We start from the raw sequence: 20,538 nt of genomic DNA, 5'->3' as shown, positions 1-20,538 counted from the left end.
TTCATGCGTTTTATACCGATATGACTTACGTGGCTGTGCCACAAGTAGGTGGTACTATCATTACTATCTTTTGGCATGAACATGTGTATCACTACGATCGAGATTCAATAAACCATTCATTTCAGGTGTAAGACCATTTGAAGGTATTATTCAAATAAACAGAGTAACCATTATTCTCTTTAAATGAATAACTGTATTGCGATAGACATAATCCAATCATGTCTATGCTCAACGCAAACACCAATCTCGATGGTAGAGGGAGCTTACGATGCTTGATCATATCAACATTGGAAACACTTCCAACACATATCGTCAGCTCACCTTTAGCTACTCCCCGTTTATTCCGTAGCTTTTATTTCGAGTTACTAACACTTAGCAACCGAACCGGTATCTAATACCCTGGTGCTACTAGGAGTACTAGTAAAGTACACATCAACACAAAGTATATCCAATATACTTCTATCGACCTTGCCAGCCTTCTTATCTACCAAGTATCTAGGGTAATTATGCTCCAGTGGCTGTTCCCCTTATTACAGAAGCACTTAGTCTCGGGTTTGGGTTCAACCTTGGGTTTCTTCACTAGAGCAGCAGCTGAATTGCCGTTTCACGAAGTATCCCTTCTTGCCCTTGCCCTTCTTGAAACTAGTGGTTTCACTAACCATCAACAATTGATGCTCCTTCTTGATTTCTACTTTCGTGGTGTCAAACATCGCGGATATCTCAAGGATCATCATATATGTCCCTGATATATCATAGTTCATCACGAAGCTCAAGCAGCTTGGTGGTAATGACTTCGGAGAAACATCACTATCTCATCTGGAAGATTAACTCCCACTTGATTCAAGTGATTGTTGTACTCAGACAATCTGAGCACAAGCTCAACAATTGAGCTTTTCTCCCTTAGTTTGCAGGTTAAGAAAATCGTCGGAGGTCTTATACCTCTTGACATGGGCACGAGCCTGAAATCCCAATTTCAGCCCTCAAAACATCTTATATGTTTCGCGACGTTTCAAAAACCGTCTGTGGTGCCTCAACTCTAAACCGTTTAACTAAACTATCACGTAGTTATCAAAACGTGTATGTCAGGTGTTCACAACATCCACAGACAACGTTCGAGGTTCAGCACACTGAGCGGTGCATTAAGGACATAATCCTTCTAAGAAGCATTGAGGACAATCCTCAGTTTACGGACCTAGTCCGCATAATTGCTACTATCAACTTTTAACTAAATTTTCTCTAGGAACATATCTAAACAGTAGAACTGAAGCGCGAGCTACGACATAATTTGCAAAATCCTTTTGACTATGTTCAGGATAATTAAGTTCATCTTATGAACTCCCACTCAGATAGACATCCCTCTAGTCATCTAAGTGATTACATGATCCGAGTCAACTAGGCCGTGTCCGATCATCACGTGAGACGGACTAGTCAACATCGGTGAACATTTTCATGTTGATCGTATCTTCTATACGACTCATGCTCGACCTTTCGGTCTTCTGTGTTCCGAGGCCATGTCTGTACATGCTAGGCTCGTAAAGTTAACCCTAAGTGTTTCGCGTGTGTAAATCTGTCTTACACCCGTTGTATGTGAACGTTAGAATCTAACACCCAATCATCACGTGGTGCTTCGAAACACGAACTGTCGCAACGGTGCACAGTTAGGGGAGAACACTTCTTGAAATTGTTGTAAGGGATCATCTTATTTACTACCGTCGTTCTAAGCAAATAAGATGTATAAACATGATAAACATCACATGCAATCAAATAGTAGTGACATGATATGGCCAATATCATATAGCTCCTTTGATCTCCATCTTGGGGCTCCATGATCATCTCGTCACCGGCATGACACCATGATCTCCATCATCATGATCTCCATCATCGTGTCTCCATGAAGTTGTCACGTCATCTATTACTTCTACTACTACAGCTAACGGTTAGCAATAAAGTAAAGTAATTACATGACGTTTATGTTGACACGCAGGTCATAAATAAATTAAGACAACTCCTATGGCTCCTGCCGGTTGTCATACTCATCGACATGCAAGTCGTGATTCCTATTACAAGAACATGATCAATCTCATACATCACATATATCATTCATCACATCCTTTTGGCCATATCACATCACATAGCATACCCTGCAAAAACAAGTTAGACGTCCTCTAATTGTTGTTTGCATGTTTTACGTGGCTGCTATGGGTTTCTAGCAAGAACGTTTCTTACCTACGCAAAGACCACAACGTGATATGCCAATTGCTATTTACCCTTCATAAGGACCCTGTTCATCGAATCCGATCCGACTAAAGTGGGAGAGACAGACACCCGCTAGCCACCTTATGCAACTAGTGCATGTTTGTCGGTGGAACCGGTCTCACGTAAGAGTACGTGTAAGGTTGGTCCGGGCCGCTTCATCCCACAATGCCGCCGAATCAAGATAAGACTAGTAACGGCAAGCATATTGAACAAAATCAACGCCCACAACTACTTTGTGTTCTACTCGTGCATAGAATCTACGCAATAGACCTAGCTCATGATGCCACTGTTGGGGAACGTAGCATAAATTCAAAATTTTCCTACGTGTCACCAAGATCTATCTATGGAGAGACTAGCAACAAGGGGAAGGAGAGTGCATCTACATACCTTTGTAGATCGCTAAGCGGAAGCGTTCAAGAGAACGGGGTTGATGGAGTCGTACTCGTCGTGATTCAAATCACCGATGATCCTAGTGCCGAACGGACGACACCTCCGCGTTCAACACACGTACGGAACGGAGATGTCTCCCATGCCTTGATCCAGCAAGGAGGAGGGAGAGGTTGATGGAGATCCAGCAGCACGACGGCATGGTGGAAGTAGCGGGATTCCAACAGGGCTTCGCTAAGCGCTGCGGGAGGAGGAAGATGTGTCACGGGAGGGAGAGGGAGGCGCTAGGCCTTAGATTGGTTTGCTCCTCCTTTTTTCCCCACTATATATAGGGCCAAGGGAGAGGGGGAGGCGCAGCCCTTGCCCCTTCCTCCAAGGAAGGGTGCGGCCAAGGGTGGGGAGGAGTCCATCCTTCCCAAGGCACCTCGGAGGTGCCTTCCCCTTGTAGGACTCTCCCCTTTTTTTCTCTCTTGGCGCATGGGCCTCTTGGGGCTGGTGCCCTTGGCCCATATAGGCCAAGGCACACCCCCTACAGCCCATGTGGCCCCCCGGGGCAGGTGGCCCCACCCGGTGGGCCCCCGGGACCCTTCCGGTGGTCCCGGTACAATACCGATGACCCCGAAACTTGTCCCGATGGCCGAAATAGCACTTCCTATATATAATTCTTTACCTCCGGACCATTCCGGAACTCCTCGTGACGTCCGGGATCTCATCCGGGACTCCGAACAACTTTCGGGTTACCGCATACTAATATCTCTATAACCCTAGCGTCACCGAACCTTAAGTGTGTAGACCCTACGGGTTCGGGAGACATGCAGACATGACCGAGACGTTCTCCGGTCAATAACCAACAGCGGGATCTGGATACCCATGATGGCTCCCACATGTTCCACGATGATCTCATCGGATGAACCACGATGTCAAGGACTTAATCAATCCCGTATACAATTCCCTTTGTCCAGCGGTATTGTACTTGCCCGAGATTCGATCGTCGGTATCCCTATACCTTGTTCAATCTCGTTACCGGCAAGTCTCTTTACTCGTTCCGTAACACATCATCCCGTGATCAACTCTTTGGTCACATTGCGCATATGATGATGTCCTACCGAGTGGGCCCAGAGATACCTCTCCGCTTACACGGAGTGACAAATCCCAGTCTCGATTCGTGCCAACCCAACAGACACTTTCAGAGATACCTGTAATGCACCTTTATAGTCACCCAGTTACGTTGTGACGTTTGATACACCCAAAGCATTCCTACGGTATCCGGGAGTTGCACAATCTCATGGTCTAAGGAAATGATACTTGACATTTAGAAAAGCTATAGCATATGAACTACACGATCTAGTGCTATGCTTAGGATTGGGTCTTGTCCATCACATCATTCTCCTAATGATGTGATCCCGCTATCAATGACATCCAATGTCCATGGTCAGGAAACCGTAACCATCTATTGATCAACGAGCTAGTCAACTAGAGGCTTACTAGGGACATGGTGTTGTCTATGTATCCACACATGTATCTGAGTTTCCTATCAATACAATTCTAGCATGGATAATAAACGATTATCATGAACAAGGAAATATAATAATAACCAATTTATTATTGCCTCTAGGGCATATTTCCAACAGCGTGCCCTCTTCTGGAACATCCGCGGTTTCGGCCATGATGGCCGCCGCCGCCAACTCATCGAGTACATTCGTGACGAGCACATTGACATTGTGGCCATCCAGGAGACCATGCGTACGGATTTCTCCCTCCCGGAGCTTGACCGCCTGAGCTCCCACCTTTTCGCCTGGCATTGGCTCCCTTCTAGTGGGACCGCGGGCCATTCCGGTGGCATCCTATTAGGTGTGAAGGACGCCACATTCGAGGTGGGGAGTATGGACCGGGGTCAGTTCTTTGTTAGCATGGAGATTTTTGAACGCTCCCTGAACTTCAAGTGGGAGGTCATTATTGTCTACGGCCCTGCCGACCACAGCTGATCTGCATCCTTCCTCGAGGAGCTTCACCGGAAGGTGTCGGCGGCATCGCTGCCTGTTGTTGTAGGGGGTGACTTTAATCTCCTTAGGTTTGCGGAGGACAAGAGCAATGCCAACATCAACTTTTGGCTTATGCAAATGTTCAACGACTGCATTGCTGATCTTGACCTCTGTGAGATCGACCGGGTTGGTGCCAGGTTCACCTGGACCAACCGTCAGGCTGCCCCGACCCAGTCCGTTCTGGACCGGGTCCTAGTTTCCCCGGAATGGGACCTTCGCTGCTCCCTCACCTCCCTCCGGGCCATCACTCGGATTGGCTCTGACCACGTCCCCCTCCTTCTCTCTTCCGCTGATGAACGCCCCCCGGTTCCACCTCGTTTCCGGTTTGAGACATTTTGGCTGTCCCAAGCTGGCTTCATCGACGCGGTCAGCTCCTGGTGGTTGGAGACTCGGGCTCTATCGCTGTCTCTTGCTCGCCCTCCCTCCGCTGTCGACTCTTGGCACATCTGCGCCAAGCGTGGCCGACAGTTCATGAAAGGGTGGGGCGCCAACCTGGGGCGTGACCTCCGCGAGCGTAAGAAGGCTCTTCTGTTTGCGATCCAAGCCTTGGATCTTCGTGCAGACACTACCGACCTCTCCCCCGAGGAGTGGCTCTCCCTCTACGGCTTGGAGGATCAGCTCTCTATCATTTACACGGATGAAGAGGCCTACTGGAGGTTGTGCGGGGCTCAGAAATGGGTCCTGAAGGGTGACGTGAATACGGCTTACTTCCAAGCCATCGCGAATGGCCGTCGCAGGCGCAACACCATCCCCCTCCTTTGGGATGGCACGACCCTCCTGCAATCCCCGCGGGACATTAGGTTCCACGTCGATGGCTTCTATAGGTCCCTGTTCACAGCCGCTCCTCGGAGCGGCTTATCCCTGGACCCTGGTTGTTGGTCCGGTCGCCAACTTGTTTCCGAGCCTGAGAACGCGGCTCTTATGCCCCCCCTTCTCTGAGGACGAGGTCTGGGCTGCCATCAAGGGCATGAACCCCACCTCGGCCCCTGGCCCGGATGACCTTCCAGTTAAGTTCTTCCAGAGCTTCTGGAATGTTATCAAACCGGGGGTCATGGCCATCTTCGACGAGTTCTACGTTGGGTCCATCGATCTCGGGCACCTTAACTACGGGACGATCTCGCTCATCCCCAAGGTTCCTAGTGCTTCTGATATCTTTCAGTTCCGCCCAATCACGGTGATTAACGTGATCTTCTGGATCCTGGCTAAAGGGTATGCCAATAGGGTGACCCTGCTCGCCAACCATATTACCCACCCCAACCAATCGGCTTTCATCCAAGGCCGGTATATTCTGGATGGGGTGCTGGTCCTTCACGAAGTCCTCCATGAAGTCCGCTCCAAGCACCTCAAGGCGGTCTTTCTGAAGATCGATTTCCATAAGGCCTATGACACTGTTAGCTGGCCCTTCCTTCGGGAAATTCTCTGCGAAAAGGCTTCGATGACCGTTGGGTGACATGGGTTATGCAGATGGTTTCGTGTGGGCGCACGGCCGTCAACATCAACGGGGAGATCGGCCCTTACTTCCCCATGTTCTGTGGGGTGAGGCGGGGCGACCCTTTTTCCTTGTTCCTGTTTAATATGGTGGTTGATGCTCTTGCGGCCATCCTGGACAAGGCTAAGGCCGCAGGTCATATTCGTGGGATCACCCCCCCCCCCACTTGACCGGTGGCATTGGCATCTCCCTGCTCCAGTACGCTGACGACACCATCATCATGGTCGAAGGCTCGGACTCGGACATCGCTAGCCTGAAATTCCTCCTCCTCTGCTTCCAACAAATGTCTGGGCTTAAGATCAACTTCGACAAAAGTGATGTGATGATGATGGGCTACTTTCCGGCTGAGGCCCTTGACATCGCCAACCGCCTCAATTGCCGCCTAGGTTCCTTCCCAATGACTTACTTGGGAACGCCCATTAGTGACTCCCGGCTCACTGTGGCAGACCTTCGCCCTACGGTTACCAAGTTGCAAACGTGCATGGAGCCTTGGCAAGGTCGATGGCTCTCGAAGGCGGCTCGGACGATTCTCATCAACTCCTCGCTTTCTAGTCTCCTCCTATTCCTTATGATCTTCTACAGCCTCCACGAGACCCTCCATCATGAGATCGCTAAAATTCAATCTTGCTTCTATTGGGCTAGGGACAATAACAAGCAGAAGTATCATATGGTTAGTTGGCCCGACATCTGCAAGCCCCGGGAGCAGGGAGGCCTTGGCATCATGTGCTCGAAGCGCATGAACATTGCCCTCCTTTCCCGCTGGCTCTGGCGCATCTCTCAAGGGCATGGCGGTCTGTGGCTAGACATCATCCGAAATAAATACTTGCATGGCCAACCTCTGGCCTTCTGCCAACGGTCGGGCGGGTCCCAGTTCTGGCAGTCGGTCATCCAACTGCTCCCCGTCCTCCGCACTGGGACTTCCATCTCGGTTGGATCGGGAGCAGTGACCTTGTTCTGGTTTGACAGATGGGCTGGTGACGCCCCCTTCACGGCCCGCTTTCCCGACCTCTTCTCCATCGCAGTCGTCCCTACAATCTCAGTTCAGCAGGCCCTTATTGACTTAGGGCGCCTCGCATTCCGGAGGCCATTTGGGCCTCCGGAAGTGGCCGCCTAACATGAGCTTCTTGATTGTATTGCTCTCCATGAACCGACTGTCGATGCTGGCCCAGATGAGGTTCGGTGGCGCCTTGAGCCTTCGGGTCAATTCTCCACCAAGTCCCTCTACGCGGCTATCGCCCCTTCCTCCGCCCCGCCGCCCCTCCAGTCGGTTTGGTCCATTCGCCTGCCCCTTAAAAATCTGGATCTTCATGTGGCAATGGATCCGCGGTCGGCTTCCGTCGGGGGTTGAGGTTCGCAAGCACAATGGCCCGGGCTCTGGCCTCTGCCCCCTTTGTGATACCCCGAAGACTCGAACCACATTTTCTTCTCCTGCGTATCTGCTCAGTTCGTTTGGAGCTGCTTTAGAGAGGCGGTTGGTGGGGATTGGTGCCACTCCAACTTCCCCGACCTCTTCGCCGAATTACAGGCCTCCCCGCTACCCTCTCGCCACATTAGGTGGCTTGAGATTGGGGTTCTCGCGTGGACGTTCTGGACTATTCACAATAAACTTGTGATTCAGCGCTCCCCTCTTCGACGTTCTACTGACGCCCTCTTCAAACTGTCTGGTTACTTGCAGCTCTGGCGGCCGCTTAGCCGCTCTCGGGATCGGGACGCCATCTCCGCCTTCATCGCCGACCTCCGCTCGATGGCCGTCCGCCTGTCGCCGCCCCCTACGCTGCCTGATTAGTCGTCTGCTGCTCTCCGGCTCCGGCTACGGCCTTGGCCCCGGCTGAGCCTTCTCTTTTATTTCGTGTGTGTTTTGGGCTTGTTGAGCTGTGCCCTCAGCAGTACCTCTGGATCTTTATTGTGTGACTTGGGTGTGTGTGTTGTGAACTAGTCCTTGTATGTGCTCTTGGCGGTTTGCTTTATTTATAAAGCGGGGCGAAAGCCTGTTTCGGTAATCCGAACCTACGGAACTTTGTTTAGGTCGAGATTGTACTTGAATTCATTAGTCCTCTCATGGTGAGTGGCTTGGTGAAGTCATCGACAGTTAACCAGGTCTTGTATTGTGGGGTAGAGGGAGTCGCAGCTAAGATCGACGGCGTAGACATACACCTGCCTTGTTTAAATGACACAAGGTATCATAGTCATATATATAAGCATACAATCGAGAGGTCTCGAGCCTGCTGTTTCTTTCGTGGCTCAGATCGAAGCAGGTGATAGTATACATGACAAAGGTACATTGCATGGAACCATTTGAGTATCTTCTGAAAGATACAACAAATGGTGATCTGCGGCGGCTATTGAGAGTGTTTCAGAATCATCCAAATCCTGCTGCTAGCAGTAATCTATCTACAACATATTGTTTCAGTTTTTAAACAAAGTTCCAATTTAGCTGCAAGTCTTCAGATTTCTCATCTCGAGCATATAATGAGTTCAAAAATATGTGCCAAGTATTACTCAGATAATGGTATTCAAAATCATTACAACAATCAGCAGAGTGGAACTTTAATGGTAAGATTTACATTCAGCATAGAGTTCAGTGATTCACTGTTGAGCAAACGATAACTTCAACAGCACTATTCAGGGAAATCAGGCAAGTATTCAGTGTTAACAGGCAACAAGAAAGAGACTCGGAGAACAATGCCATAAAACATAATGTGAAATAACACCAACACCGGAGTTAATGTAAACTAGCACAGGGTTGCAAACATGTGCCCCGTCTGACAAAAGTATCATAAACAATAGTCTCTCGAATTCTACTAAGGTACCAGATGATACAAACTCAGAAGGTAGTAAAAACACGCTAACCACTCAGGTTTGACAACACACAAAATGAAATAGGCCAACCGGCAAGAACAAGTAGCTACATATGTGCAAATGGATCAGTTAAATCCAAATCAGCGATATGCTTGATATCATAAGAACTGCGGACACAACTACCAGTTCTAAAATGAAACTGAGCATCTCTGGAAACCCTGTTCTCCAGCTCAAGCTTCCTGCGTTGTTCTGCCAAGAACTTCTCATTGTTATTCCTGGTTGTGATGCCAAGTGTCACTGACTCTAGCACTTTCGCATTCAATACAAAGAATGTAAGAAAGTTAATTTGCGACTTCTTCCCCCGATATAGTTGTAACACTAACGTCTTCAGACTCATGTCAAAACATTTTAACAGATTCCGGTGTTTACGACGCCACAAATTCCCCGGTCTTGATTGAAATGACTGAAATAACATACACAAATAATCAAATCAACAAGTTCAGACCAAAAGTAGATCAAAAAGGTTGCTGAACTATTAATGAAGAAACATCACCTGAATGTACAACTTCTCCAAGCACGGAAAGCATCTCATCAATTCAATAACAGTATCCAAACTAAGATTGTGCATATCAAAAGCCAAAATCTTGACAGTTTGTACCACTGTTATCAGGTTATCAACACACAATCCCTTTATCAAGTATGAAAGCCACAATATTAGGCCAGTGCACAGGTCAGGTGATAGGCAATTTTTCTGCGCATAGAAATGCAACTGAGAAGCCATAGGACATACCTGAATAACAGTGGAGCCAATCATGAGTCTGGACAATTCACCTGACCTGCACTTATCACTAATGAAGCCTAAAGTCTCCAGTTTAGGAGCTGCGAGTACGGTTACCTGCAGAATACTGCCCCTCTCAAAGAGCAGCCTCACAAGACAAGGAGCTTTCTCAATGACGATTTGTTCAAGCAGCAGTGACTCTATCGGTATCCCATATTCTCTCACAGCCATGCATCTAATAGTTGGGGAGTTTATTCGGATGCGGCGGAAGCCAGAGCACATGTCAATCAGCAAGCACTCGAGAGCTGGGCACCCGGCAATCAGGCTATGCAGCGAGCTCTCCGAGATCATGACATTTACAAGACCGAGCTGCTTAAGCAAGGGGAAGTGAAGGTGGAGCTCATGGAAGTTGACGTCCGAGAGGTTGCATCCACCAATGTTGGCAACACGGAGGGTGGGCGAGAAGCGGAGGATCAATGCCCGCTGTGGTTTCTCTAACAGATGGTTGATGAAATCAAGCTCCTCAAGGTTGTCCAGAGCGGCGGATCGGAGGCAAGCTTCCACGGTGTCTGCTGGTATCCAGTGGATGCAGGTGTTGATGTAGAGACGACGGCCGGGTCCCCGGTGGGAGGAAAGGATGCGGGAGACGACGTCGGAGCGGACTTCATTCCTGCCGGCGGTGAGCTCACGGCAGTCGAGATTAAGAGGGGCGGAGAGCCAGAGGTCGCGCCACCGGGACGCGAGGATTCGGGTGCGGGCGCCTTCCTTGGTGGGGAGGAGGGAGATGATGTCGCCGAGCACGGCGTCGGGGAGGGCGCTGATGTAGTCGGCGCATCCTCCGTCTTCTTCCACACCGGGCGAGGCCGATCTCCTCCGCTTCGGGCTAGGACCCGCCGCATCCATTTGCACGAGGCGCACGGGAGGCTAGGGTTTGCTTCAGTCGAGACTCGAGGGGGTCAGTGTTGGGGGAGAAGGAGCGCGTGGGGGCTCCAGGCATGCGGATAGGAGTCGCCGGAGCCGGCCGAGCAAGGGAGGAAGAAGTGGGAGGCGGGGGTGTGGAGGCCGCCCGCCGGCGGTCTGCTTGGGTGGAAACGGAAGGGGACGGGCGAGAGTAGTCGAGAGGCGGAGAGGAACGGGCCCGCTTCACTGGAAAGGCCCAAAACATGCATTTCTCTTCTGATTACCAGTAAGCGTCTCGATCAATATTCTTTTCAGCGATACACCTACTGCGACAAATATTTAAAGATCGAATGAAAAATTCACAGAAATTGAAAATAATAGTCATCATATACAACTCGTTATGATGTCATTTGGGTAACAATGAAAAGTAGTACCCAGGATTAGATCCATGGAGGGCATATGGTCTTATTGCTCATAGAACAGACTATCTTGTCTTATTCAAATATCTTCACCGAGATTATGTTCTCTCCTTCCTCTTCATCCAGATTCATCAATGAAAAGGCATTTAAATTGCTCATTTGTCAACACTCAACATAGAAGATCAATAATACTTTTTCAGTAAATCACTAAAGAGGAAAGACATGTAAGAAAATGATAACAAAAAAACAACCAAGATTACATTCATTATATGACATGGTACCATACTTTCCAAGGTACTTTCATAAGCTAATGAGCTGAAACTATAGGTACTGATTGAAATAAGAAGTGCCTAGTTAGCAACTCTAACTTTGGTCAACATAAATTTTCATCTTGTATAAATTTACAAGTCTAAAAAAACATAAATGCAAGTGGACATAGCAGAATAATGAGTGCATGATGATTGGTTAAATAAGTGAACCATTTCTGCCCAACAAAGATTTGAATTCAATTTATTGTCATGTGAGTTGGTGCACAGTTTATTAAGGTGTAACCATGGAGAGAAAGATCTTGCCAGATGAAACAGGAGTGAAAATGATGATTCAGGATGTCCTACATGAAGATTTGTAATCAAGGCCCGCACTCCTTTCTAACAAAAGGGAAATCCTATCATTTATATATAAACCAATAGGCAAGTCTCCCATTTGCAATCAAAGCAAATAGGTAGCCAAGTTAGCTGAATGTCAAAAATGGACCGGGGAAGACATATATGAAAACTAAGTTCATGTAAATAGAATGATAGAACTCTGTAGGTTTTGAGCACTACCACCAAAGCCAGGACGAAGCTGGCATTCAACTTGAACAAATTGTGATGTTTGCGTAAAGAAAAAGCTAATCTTCATTGACAAGAAACAGTAACATTCAAACATCAAAACCTCCCGAAAAATACGAAACAATAATTGCATGTTAACAGCTGACTGAAGCCATTGTACAAAGCACAGACAATAAATGAAGTTTTAGAAATTTTTGCGTTGCTCATTATAATTAGCAGTGCTGATACTGAATTTGATTCCAAACAAAATCTGGAAAAGAAAAAGGAAGAATTTGTTGCCTGCTCATTATAATTAGTGTGTTGTTGTGGAATATTTCCGGTTACAGTAGAAAATATAACTTTTAGTTATGTGAATTTCTCGTCTCTCCTATATGAGTTGTACATCTTAAATGTCCCCCACTATGTCTCGAAGGTAGAAGCATCCTCGAGTAACTGTCAGGTTTCATTTGTTGTTGCTAATAAAAATATAAACATAGCCCAAATATAAAGTTAAATCACCCATGTAAGAGACATCCGTGAGAGACTACATTGTGTGATAAAGAGCTTGTCTTCAAGGATAAGCATGTGACGGAACCAGCAAAGAGCTTGCACTTTTTAAATTCCCTTATTCATAGCCCCTCCTTCCCAAAATATAAGGTGCACTTGAACATTTGCAGCCGCCCCCCCCCCCTTGAAGCAATTTGTTGAACATTTACAGGGCATCGAACAGGCTAACCCAGAGGACATACACTTTCAGAGCGATGAGGGCAGAACCAAGCCTAGGAACAGGGCGACAATGCCTTTCACATTATCCGTGCCCGCCAATTTTTCCAATAGATGGTAGATAATTATGCAAATAAATCAACATGCAAAACATCGAAATTACGGTAAATAATTGCCTTTCTAAATGATTATATGACATGAATGGATTGGCAAGTAGACAGAAGACTGACGATAAGGTGTGAAATACAGGTTGACATTCTTCTTTTTGTGAGCACATTTGCACCAAGCTATTTAAGTTTCTATTTTTGCTACTATTAGCAACATTTTATTTACAGAACTAAGTAAATATTGAGATGAGAAAGATGTTATTTGAAAGGACAACACCATACTAAGAAAACAATCATGATCGTACAGCAACCTAAGACGCTAGTAGTATTATCGATTTCAAGTTGCAAATTGTACATGTGCCACATGATGTTTTTTAAGGCGCGAACTCCCTGCACTTTGGCAAACCAAATGACACACTGACCCATGATGCTGGTCGAGCCATTTTGGGCAACAATATCACCTAGTTGAACAAACAGTGACTGTCATGGCATGAGATGACATAAACATACACATGTAAGGGAGCTAGCTTAACAAAACAAAGCCAATTCTTTGTCTCTTGTATTCTTCAAGCTAGTCTAACACTTTTTCAGACAATATAGTATGTAACAAACCATATTGAATTCAAATACAAGTTTGGGACTGGGTTAATCATACAAACCTCATAATAAAAAGTAACACCAATAAGCTATTTAACTTATGAGAGAAAACAAACAACACATGAAGACAATAAATGTGTAGCCGATGAGAAAGTCCCCTAAAAATCACACCCACTTAATAATAAAAAGTAACACCAATAAGCTATTTAACTTATGAGAGAAAACAAACAACACATGAAGACAATAAATGTGTAGCCGATGAGAAAGTCTCCTAAAAATCACAATACGCTTTCAGTTTTTCTGCTCCCTAATGTTATCTTCTTTTCTAAGACGAGTTACAAAAACTGTAGGGATGCTGTTGGGGATATGACTATTAGGTATGACCCGTTCAGGAGGGGCCGAGTCATCCCTATGGCGATTCATCTTTATGAAGCCCAAGAGCATATTAACAATGGCGGTTCATAGATAGGCTTAGTAGAGGGCCCAAACCTGAAGGCGGCTTAAGGCCCACGGATATAAACCACCAAGTATGTAAACTTGTATTGTAAGGTATGTAAGAAAGGTCACCGAGCTGGATACGTTGTATGAGCCGGCTGGGACTCTGTATGCCGCAGGGCGTCAACCCGTGTATATAAGGGGACGACCCAGTGGCGGCTTAGGACAAGAAACAACAGATCGAGAGCCAGGTTAAGCGTATTCGCTCCTTGGTCATCGAAACCTAGCAATACCATATCAATTGGACTAGGCTTTACCTTCACCGCAAGGGGCCAAACCAGTATAAACCTCTTGTGTCCTTTGTCCCGTTTAACCCCTTTAAGCTTCCTAGTTGTGATGGCTCCACGATTAAGTCCTTTCACTAGGACATCTGCCGTGACAATTCCACGACAGTTGGCGCCCACCGTGGGGCCAGTGCATGGTGGATTTGAGTTCTTGATGGGCAACTTCGAAGGGCTCAAGGGATAGTTGTGGGTCGGATGACCAAGAGTCGTCGCGGCAAGCTCTACATTGATGACGCAGGCTGGGGCCTCGACGCCAGCTCAATTGAGTACGGGTACTGGGTCCCCTTCAGCGGAATCCACGTCTTCATCGGCCAGATCGGTGAGCCGGGCCCTGAGCCGGACATCTGCACCGACATCATCGAGACGGCTCAGCCCGCGAGACCCGCCCGGACTCAGCCCACTGTGAAGAGTGCCTTCGTGGGATGCATCCATGGAGGAGAGTTTTCTGAAGAACCAGAGTCTGGCGATGAGACATCCATTTGCTCTGACGGTGGATCGTCCATAGGTGAGACGGATTCATTGTATCAATTGCAAGACGGTGGGCTTGGGGGCTGTTCCGATGGCAGCAGTATTCCGGACCCATTCGAGCCGCCAAGCAGAGCAGGGATCTTCATGACGGGAACACAACCCATTCAAAACTCTATGGACGTGACAGCAATAACCTCCGGGTCAGCGGCAGCCGGGGCAGGAGGCCCTGCGCGCCCGCCGGCTCAGGCGCTGATGGATCTCATGGATAGGATGACAACCCTGTTGACTGCCATGGTTAACCTGACGGATCAAGCTCCGCACGATGCAGAAGTGGCACGGTTATGTGAGGAGGTAGTACAAGCTAAGGAAAACCTAGCAGTGGAGGAAGTCAGGATGGCTGCGGAGCGGGCGGCTTTGGATGCTCGGGCTCAGCAGATTCAATCAGAGGCTTTCCAGCTCACGATGGATCTAAACGCATCAAACGAGGTCATGAGGAGAAGACACCAGAAGGCTCAGTCACGTCTGCCTCTGACTTACGATCCTAAAAACCTCTTCCGCACACCTGGTGTAGGCCCTAGTAACCCGCTAGAGGTGAACCGGGTGGCGACGCCTGGGGCTGGGGCGCCGGTTCAGCCACGGGTGATGGAACCTCCTCGGATGAATATTGTTCCACCTCCTTATGTACCAACACCCCCGGGCCATTATTCTAACCCTTTGGAGAACACGATCGCTGTGGCGGAAAGATTGGCGGCTCTCCCAGTGGAGGGGGACTCTCCGACGACGATTGAAACCCGAAGGATCAGAGAACTTCTTCAGACGGCTCTGGCGCAACAGGAGGCTTATTCTTATAGTCGAGACAGAATTCATTCGACCCCTCGCCCAAGCCGGAGCCCGAGTTATAGAGGGCACATAGATTCAGCGGCCGTTTCAAGCAACGCCCGATGCCGTGACCAGCCGCGCGGGTATGACCCGGCGCATGATGGAGCTCTTAACTTGGTTGATCAGGATAGGATTCGCCAAGAGGTTGAGCGGGCGGCTCAATAGGCAGCTGAGCAGGCGGCTCACCGGGCTTTTTCGGTTTATTTGACGACCTCTGTTGAGGCAGGCGTGGCCACAAGGACAGGAGGTGTCCCTTTCTTGGTGCCGACTCTGCGTAATGATCGTTTGCCAAAGGATTTCAAGGGGCCTCCGAAGGTGCCCAATTACACGGCCGATTTACAACTAGGGGCATGGATTGAAAGCTATAAGATGGCCATGGAGCTATTGGAGGTCAGTGACGCGACAATGGCCAAGTACTTCACTACGATGTTAGATGGAACGGCTCGCACTTGGTTGAAGGGGCTGCCACCCAATTCCATCGGCTCATGAGCAGAATTAAAAACCCGGTTTATTCAGAATTTTAAAGACACTTGCAAGCAGCCCATGTCAATTATGGATTTAACTAACTGTAAACAAGAGGAAGGAGAGTCCACGACCCATTGGGTGCGCCGGGTCATAGCCATAATACATTCATCTGATAAGATGGATGCCGGCTCTGCAGTCTTAATGTTGGAGAAAAATTGCCGTTTTAACCCTCTAAAACAGAAGCTGGGGCGGCTCAAACGCAATTGTAATGATATGGGCCAGCTGATGGCGGCTCTAGTCAAGTATGCCGACTCTGATAGTACCAAGGATCCCGAGTCTGACGAGGAGAAGACAAGGAAGGGGAAGAAGAACGGCAAGGGTCATCAGTATAACCCGGCAAATCAGGGAGGTAATAATAAACGTAAGGCTGACGGTAGTTTGGAGTTTGTGGCTAACACCAATACACAGGGAAACAATCAGCGATGTAAGGGGAGGCCACCTCCTCGGTACGACGGGTCAGGTCCCACTCTTGAGCAGCTGTTAAATGAGCCTTGTCCACGGCATGGTACTCAGCAGAAACTGGCCATTCACCTGTGGAAGGACTGTACGATCATGAAGGTTTTCAAGAACTCCAACATGTTCAATAGCAATCATGGGCCGGGCGGCGGCTCAGGTGGCAGCGGTTTTCATGGACCGGGTGGCGGTTCAAATTCCAATTTTCAAGGCTCTCAAGGAAATCAAGGTTGGTATAGTCAGCAATCTGGCCAAGGAGGTCAGCAGCAACAACAGCAATCTGGATACCAGAGCAATCCAAAGCAGTTGAATAGTGGACAATATCATGTGTTCACCACCAGTTTGTACAGACGGGACCAGAAGCTTCATAAGAGGGTTGTGAATGATGTTGAGCCGGCAGTCCCTCGTTATTTAAGATGGTCTGAGCAGCCTATTCTGTGGAGTAGGGAGGATCACCCTCTCCGGGTTGACAATCCGGGTCACCTGGCCTTGGTAGTAGCACCTTAGGTTGGTGGATATAAATTCACTAAAGTACTCATGGACGGAGGCAGCAGTATCAACATCCTCTATTATGATACTTCCCGTCGCATGGGGTTGACTGACAAAAGTCTTAAGACGTTTGTCGTGGTTCTAAGACTGACAGTAGAATGGGGGGTAGGTATGAGGAGGCAAGATCCTAGCTATGGAGTAGTTGTACACACGAGTTTTACGAGTTCAGGCTCTTCTTGGAAGAAGTAACAGCCCTACGTCTCGGTGCCCTGAGGCAGTCGACTGGATTATATATGTGTGTGTGTTTACAAAAGATGCGAACCCTTGTGCCTGTGGAGGGGGTGGCTTATATAGAGTGCGCCAGGACCCCAGCCGGCCCATGTTACAAAGGGTTTAAGGTACATTAAAGGGGAGACGTTACTGGTAACGCTAGTAAATAAAGAGACATAATGACCATTAAAGCGATGAGGTGATGTCCGACCGTTGTGGTCTGGAGTGACCTTAGACCTTCTGGTGGTCAAGTGACTTCAAGTCTTCCGAGTGGAAGTCCTCATGGTCGAGTGGATGATGACTCCTCTTCGAATGCTTCTGGTTTTAAGGTGACATCCTAGGGGAGGGTGTCTAGGTCAGGCCTATGACCCTACCCTAGGTGCATATCTTCATCATTAGCCCCCGAATGGTTCAGGGTTCGAGTGGAGAAGGAGTTGATAACCTCTCTGATTCAGCTTTTGCGATTCGGAAATGTCTTTTCTAGAGGTCGAATGAACATCCATGATGACACTGCTTGTTCAGTCGCCTTGATCCATTCTTGGTTTTGTCGAGTGAACTTTCGTTGTTAAGCTTCGAGTGTTGATATGGGAAAAATCTTCCTTCTGACGGGTTGTTCTGCTGCCTGTGGATTTCGCGGGATTCAAATTTTGGGAAGCGCGCCAGGCGGAGGAGGCCGCAGTAATCGGGATGGATTAGGTAGGCCGCCTCGATCACCGCGCCACCTTTTTCACCATGTATCGCGTGCGCGACTGTTGCGGGATTTGATCGGATCGCCTTGGCCCACGAGTCAGCCACTCGGAAATGACTTCATATAAGGCATCGGATGGGGGTTTTCGCACAGTGCGTTCCCATTCTTCCCCTTCCTCCTCTGTTTTCTCCACCGCAACTGCCTCCGTTCTCGGCGTCGTCGCTCCGTTCAAACTTGATCCGCTGCCATGGGGAAGGAGAAGACGGTGGCATTGGAGCGTGCAAAGAAGGCGACGGCGAAGGGGAAGGGGAAGAAGTCCGGCCGGGGTGGATCTTCTTCGAGGGTCGGCTTGCCACCGGGCTAGATCCAGGGCGACTGGATCCGCTCGACGATCTGCCAGGACGACATCAATGACTTGGTCGAAGGGGGATTGATTCCCCATGAATCAGCGTGATTCCCAGGGAACAAGACTGAGCCGCAGCCACAGGAGGGTGAGCGCGTCCTCCTCGCTACTCACGTCGACCGCGGGTTTTCCTTGCCTCCCCACCCTTTCTTTCAAGGTTTCTTGAACTTCTTCAGGGTGCAACTCCACCACTTCACCCCGAACACCATCGTGTATCTTGCTGCCTTTGTGTCGATGTGCGAGAGCTTCCTGGGCTGTAGGCCACACTGGGGGCTCTTCAAGCACATATTCACCTGCCGTTCTCAGTCGGTCAATAAGGCCAACCCGAGTGACGAGAGAACACAAGTGATTCAGATGTGCGGGGGTCTTGGGATCCAATTGAGGAGTAAGAGTACTTTCCCAGCCATGATCCTTCCCGAACCGGTTCGAGGGTGGCAGTCGACCTGGTTCTACTGCAAGGACCAGCCGACTCCAGGTCAGTCGACTGGACTTCCCCCCTTTTCCATGGCCCGAGTGGAGAAGCCCTCTGCTTTGAAAGTGATCCCAGAGGAGAAGGCGCAAGTGAAGGTGCTGGTCGAGCGAGTAGTTCAACTTGTTCGTGATGGGGTAACCGGTATGGATCTGTTGGAGGTCTTCCTCAGGCGACGCATGCAACCACTTCAAGCCCGTGACCATCCGATGTGGATGTATTTGGGCATCGACGACACCACTCGGATCCATCCAGAGGAGGTCGATGATGCTACGTTGGAAGGGTGGCTGAAGAGTATCACTGGCAACAAAGACAACCCCAGGGGACACCGGAGAATTCCTCCACTCAACAACTCATACGAGACTGACAAGGTATGACTCCACATGGTCGAGTGCTTTCTTGATTTATCAAGTTGTTGTCTGCTGTCACCCGACTATCTCTTGTCTTGTTTGTTGTCTTCTAGGACCTGACTGAGATGTACTCGATGCCCAACAGAGAGCAGGAGCAGGACCCAGAGGGAGAAGCGAGTGGAGGTGAGAGTGGCGAGTGGCGCTCTGACGACGAGGAGGATGGGGACAGCGATGACCTGAGTGATGAAGAAGAGGTCGACTCTCCTCCTCGTAGGGAAAAACGATCCAAGCTTTCTCATGATCCAGCAAGTGCCCGCGGCAAGGCGACCGCGCAGACTGGGCAGTCATCGAAGCGCCCTCGAACGTCTTCTCCAGCACCGACTGAAAAGGCGTCGAAGCAACCGAAAGCTACGCCGTCCAAACCGCCAAAGGCCTTGCCGAAGATCAAAGTGGCCATCCCCATTACTTCCGGGTATTAGTTGGACTTGGTTTCTTGCTTTAGTATGAATCTGGATTTGAGTCGATTCATTTCGTCAGACATGACCGACTGAACTCTGAAATTTGTAGTGCCACTACCTCTGGGACTTCCACTCGCCAGTATGAGGACGAGGACATGGAAGATGCAGTCACCTCCAACCCAGGTATAAACCTCGTGATCTCGTTCTCGATTGTATGGTCGATTAACTTCTGGTGATTCATCTGGAGTCGTCTGACTTTTTTGCAGCCCCTCCCAATGTCATTGAGCTTCCGGATGATGATGAGGACGTGCCGCCGAGGCCCAGGAAGAGCAAGAAAACAACAGCTGGCAGGATATCTTGGTCAGAACCAGCAACAGAACCAACAGTCCAACGGCCCGAAGATGCGAGTAGAGCCTCTGTAACCTTTGCTGTCCCAGTGTCGAGTGAGCACCCCGCACCGTCGACTGTACCAGTGTTTCCATTAGCCATCCAACCTCATGCCTTGGAGCCCCAAGCTGTTGCGTCTGGACCGTCTGTCCCCTTCTTCACCACCTATCATGTTCCGGAAAGCCAGTCGGATGCCGCCGCGGAGGCTATCCGTCAGGCTGGCGTAATGATGGAGCGGATGAAGGCAGTGCACAACAATAGTCAGGCTGCTTACGACGCCAGCGCGGCTCTTCGAGCCAATGTCCAGGTAAATTGACTTCTGACTGAACTTGACTTCCGACTGAACTTGTCTTGTTAGGATATGCTACCTGAATATTTTCCTTTGCACAATCTCTTATTGTCTGCTTCGAATCTGTACACCCATTGGTGTTTTGTCGTCTTTATTATTTGCACTCTTCCACTCGGTCTGGTCGAATGGGATCTGAACCAGTGGGGGCATGCTAAGTGCACCCACTGGGTGTAGTCCCCGAGACCGCAGTCGACTGCTGGCAGTCGGCTGGGGTCTGAGCACTTTTCATCTCTTTTCTTTTATTTTGTGCACTCGATGTGGGCGG

General features: G+C 49.0%; 3 protein-coding genes across 4 annotated transcripts; 2 read left to right on the top strand and 1 right to left on the bottom strand.

Annotated features, from left to right (window-relative positions):
* The first annotated feature begins 4,763 nt into the window (after nt 1–4,763).
* Nucleotides 4,764–5,624, top strand: LOC147970407 (uncharacterized). The gene has a single exon (XM_087523420.1). It carries the CDS (start codon nt 4,764–4,766, stop codon nt 5,622–5,624), a length of 861 nt encoding a protein of 286 aa, XP_087379546.1.
* A 3,250-nt stretch (nt 5,625–8,874) lies between these two features.
* Nucleotides 8,875–10,898, bottom strand: LOC125507966 (FBD-associated F-box protein At5g60610-like). Of its 2 annotated transcripts, XM_048672510.2 has the most exons (3): nt 9,764–10,896; nt 9,527–9,661; nt 8,875–9,436 (listed from the first exon to the last, which is right to left on the bottom strand). In XM_048672510.2, the coding sequence occupies exons 1-3, from the start codon at nt 10,652–10,654 to the stop codon at nt 9,080–9,082; spliced, it is 1,383 nt and encodes a 460-aa protein (XP_048528467.2). In that variant the 5' UTR covers nt 10,655–10,896; the 3' UTR covers nt 8,875–9,079. The 2 variants fall into 2 exon arrangements, with proteins under 2 accessions (XP_048528467.2, XP_048528466.2); XM_048672509.2 differs by having other exon boundaries at nt 9,527–10,898.
* Nucleotides 10,899–19,204: 8,306 nt separating this feature from the next.
* Nucleotides 19,205–20,240, top strand: LOC147970406 (uncharacterized). The gene is made up of 3 exons (XM_087523419.1): nt 19,205–19,551; nt 19,647–19,720; nt 19,804–20,240. Exons 1-3 carry the CDS (start codon nt 19,205–19,207, stop codon nt 20,238–20,240), a joined length of 858 nt encoding a protein of 285 aa, XP_087379545.1.
* The last annotated feature ends 298 nt before the right edge of the window (nt 20,241–20,538 follow it).

The sequence above is a fragment of the Triticum urartu genome, chromosome 5A, assembly GCF_056163025.1.
Source record: "Triticum urartu cultivar PI428250 chromosome 5A, HENAU_Tu73, whole genome shotgun sequence".
Classification (NCBI taxonomy): domain Eukaryota; kingdom Viridiplantae; phylum Streptophyta; class Magnoliopsida; order Poales; family Poaceae; genus Triticum; species Triticum urartu.
Note: the sequence above shows the minus strand (reverse complement) of the source record. Positions and strands in the feature narration are given on the sequence as shown.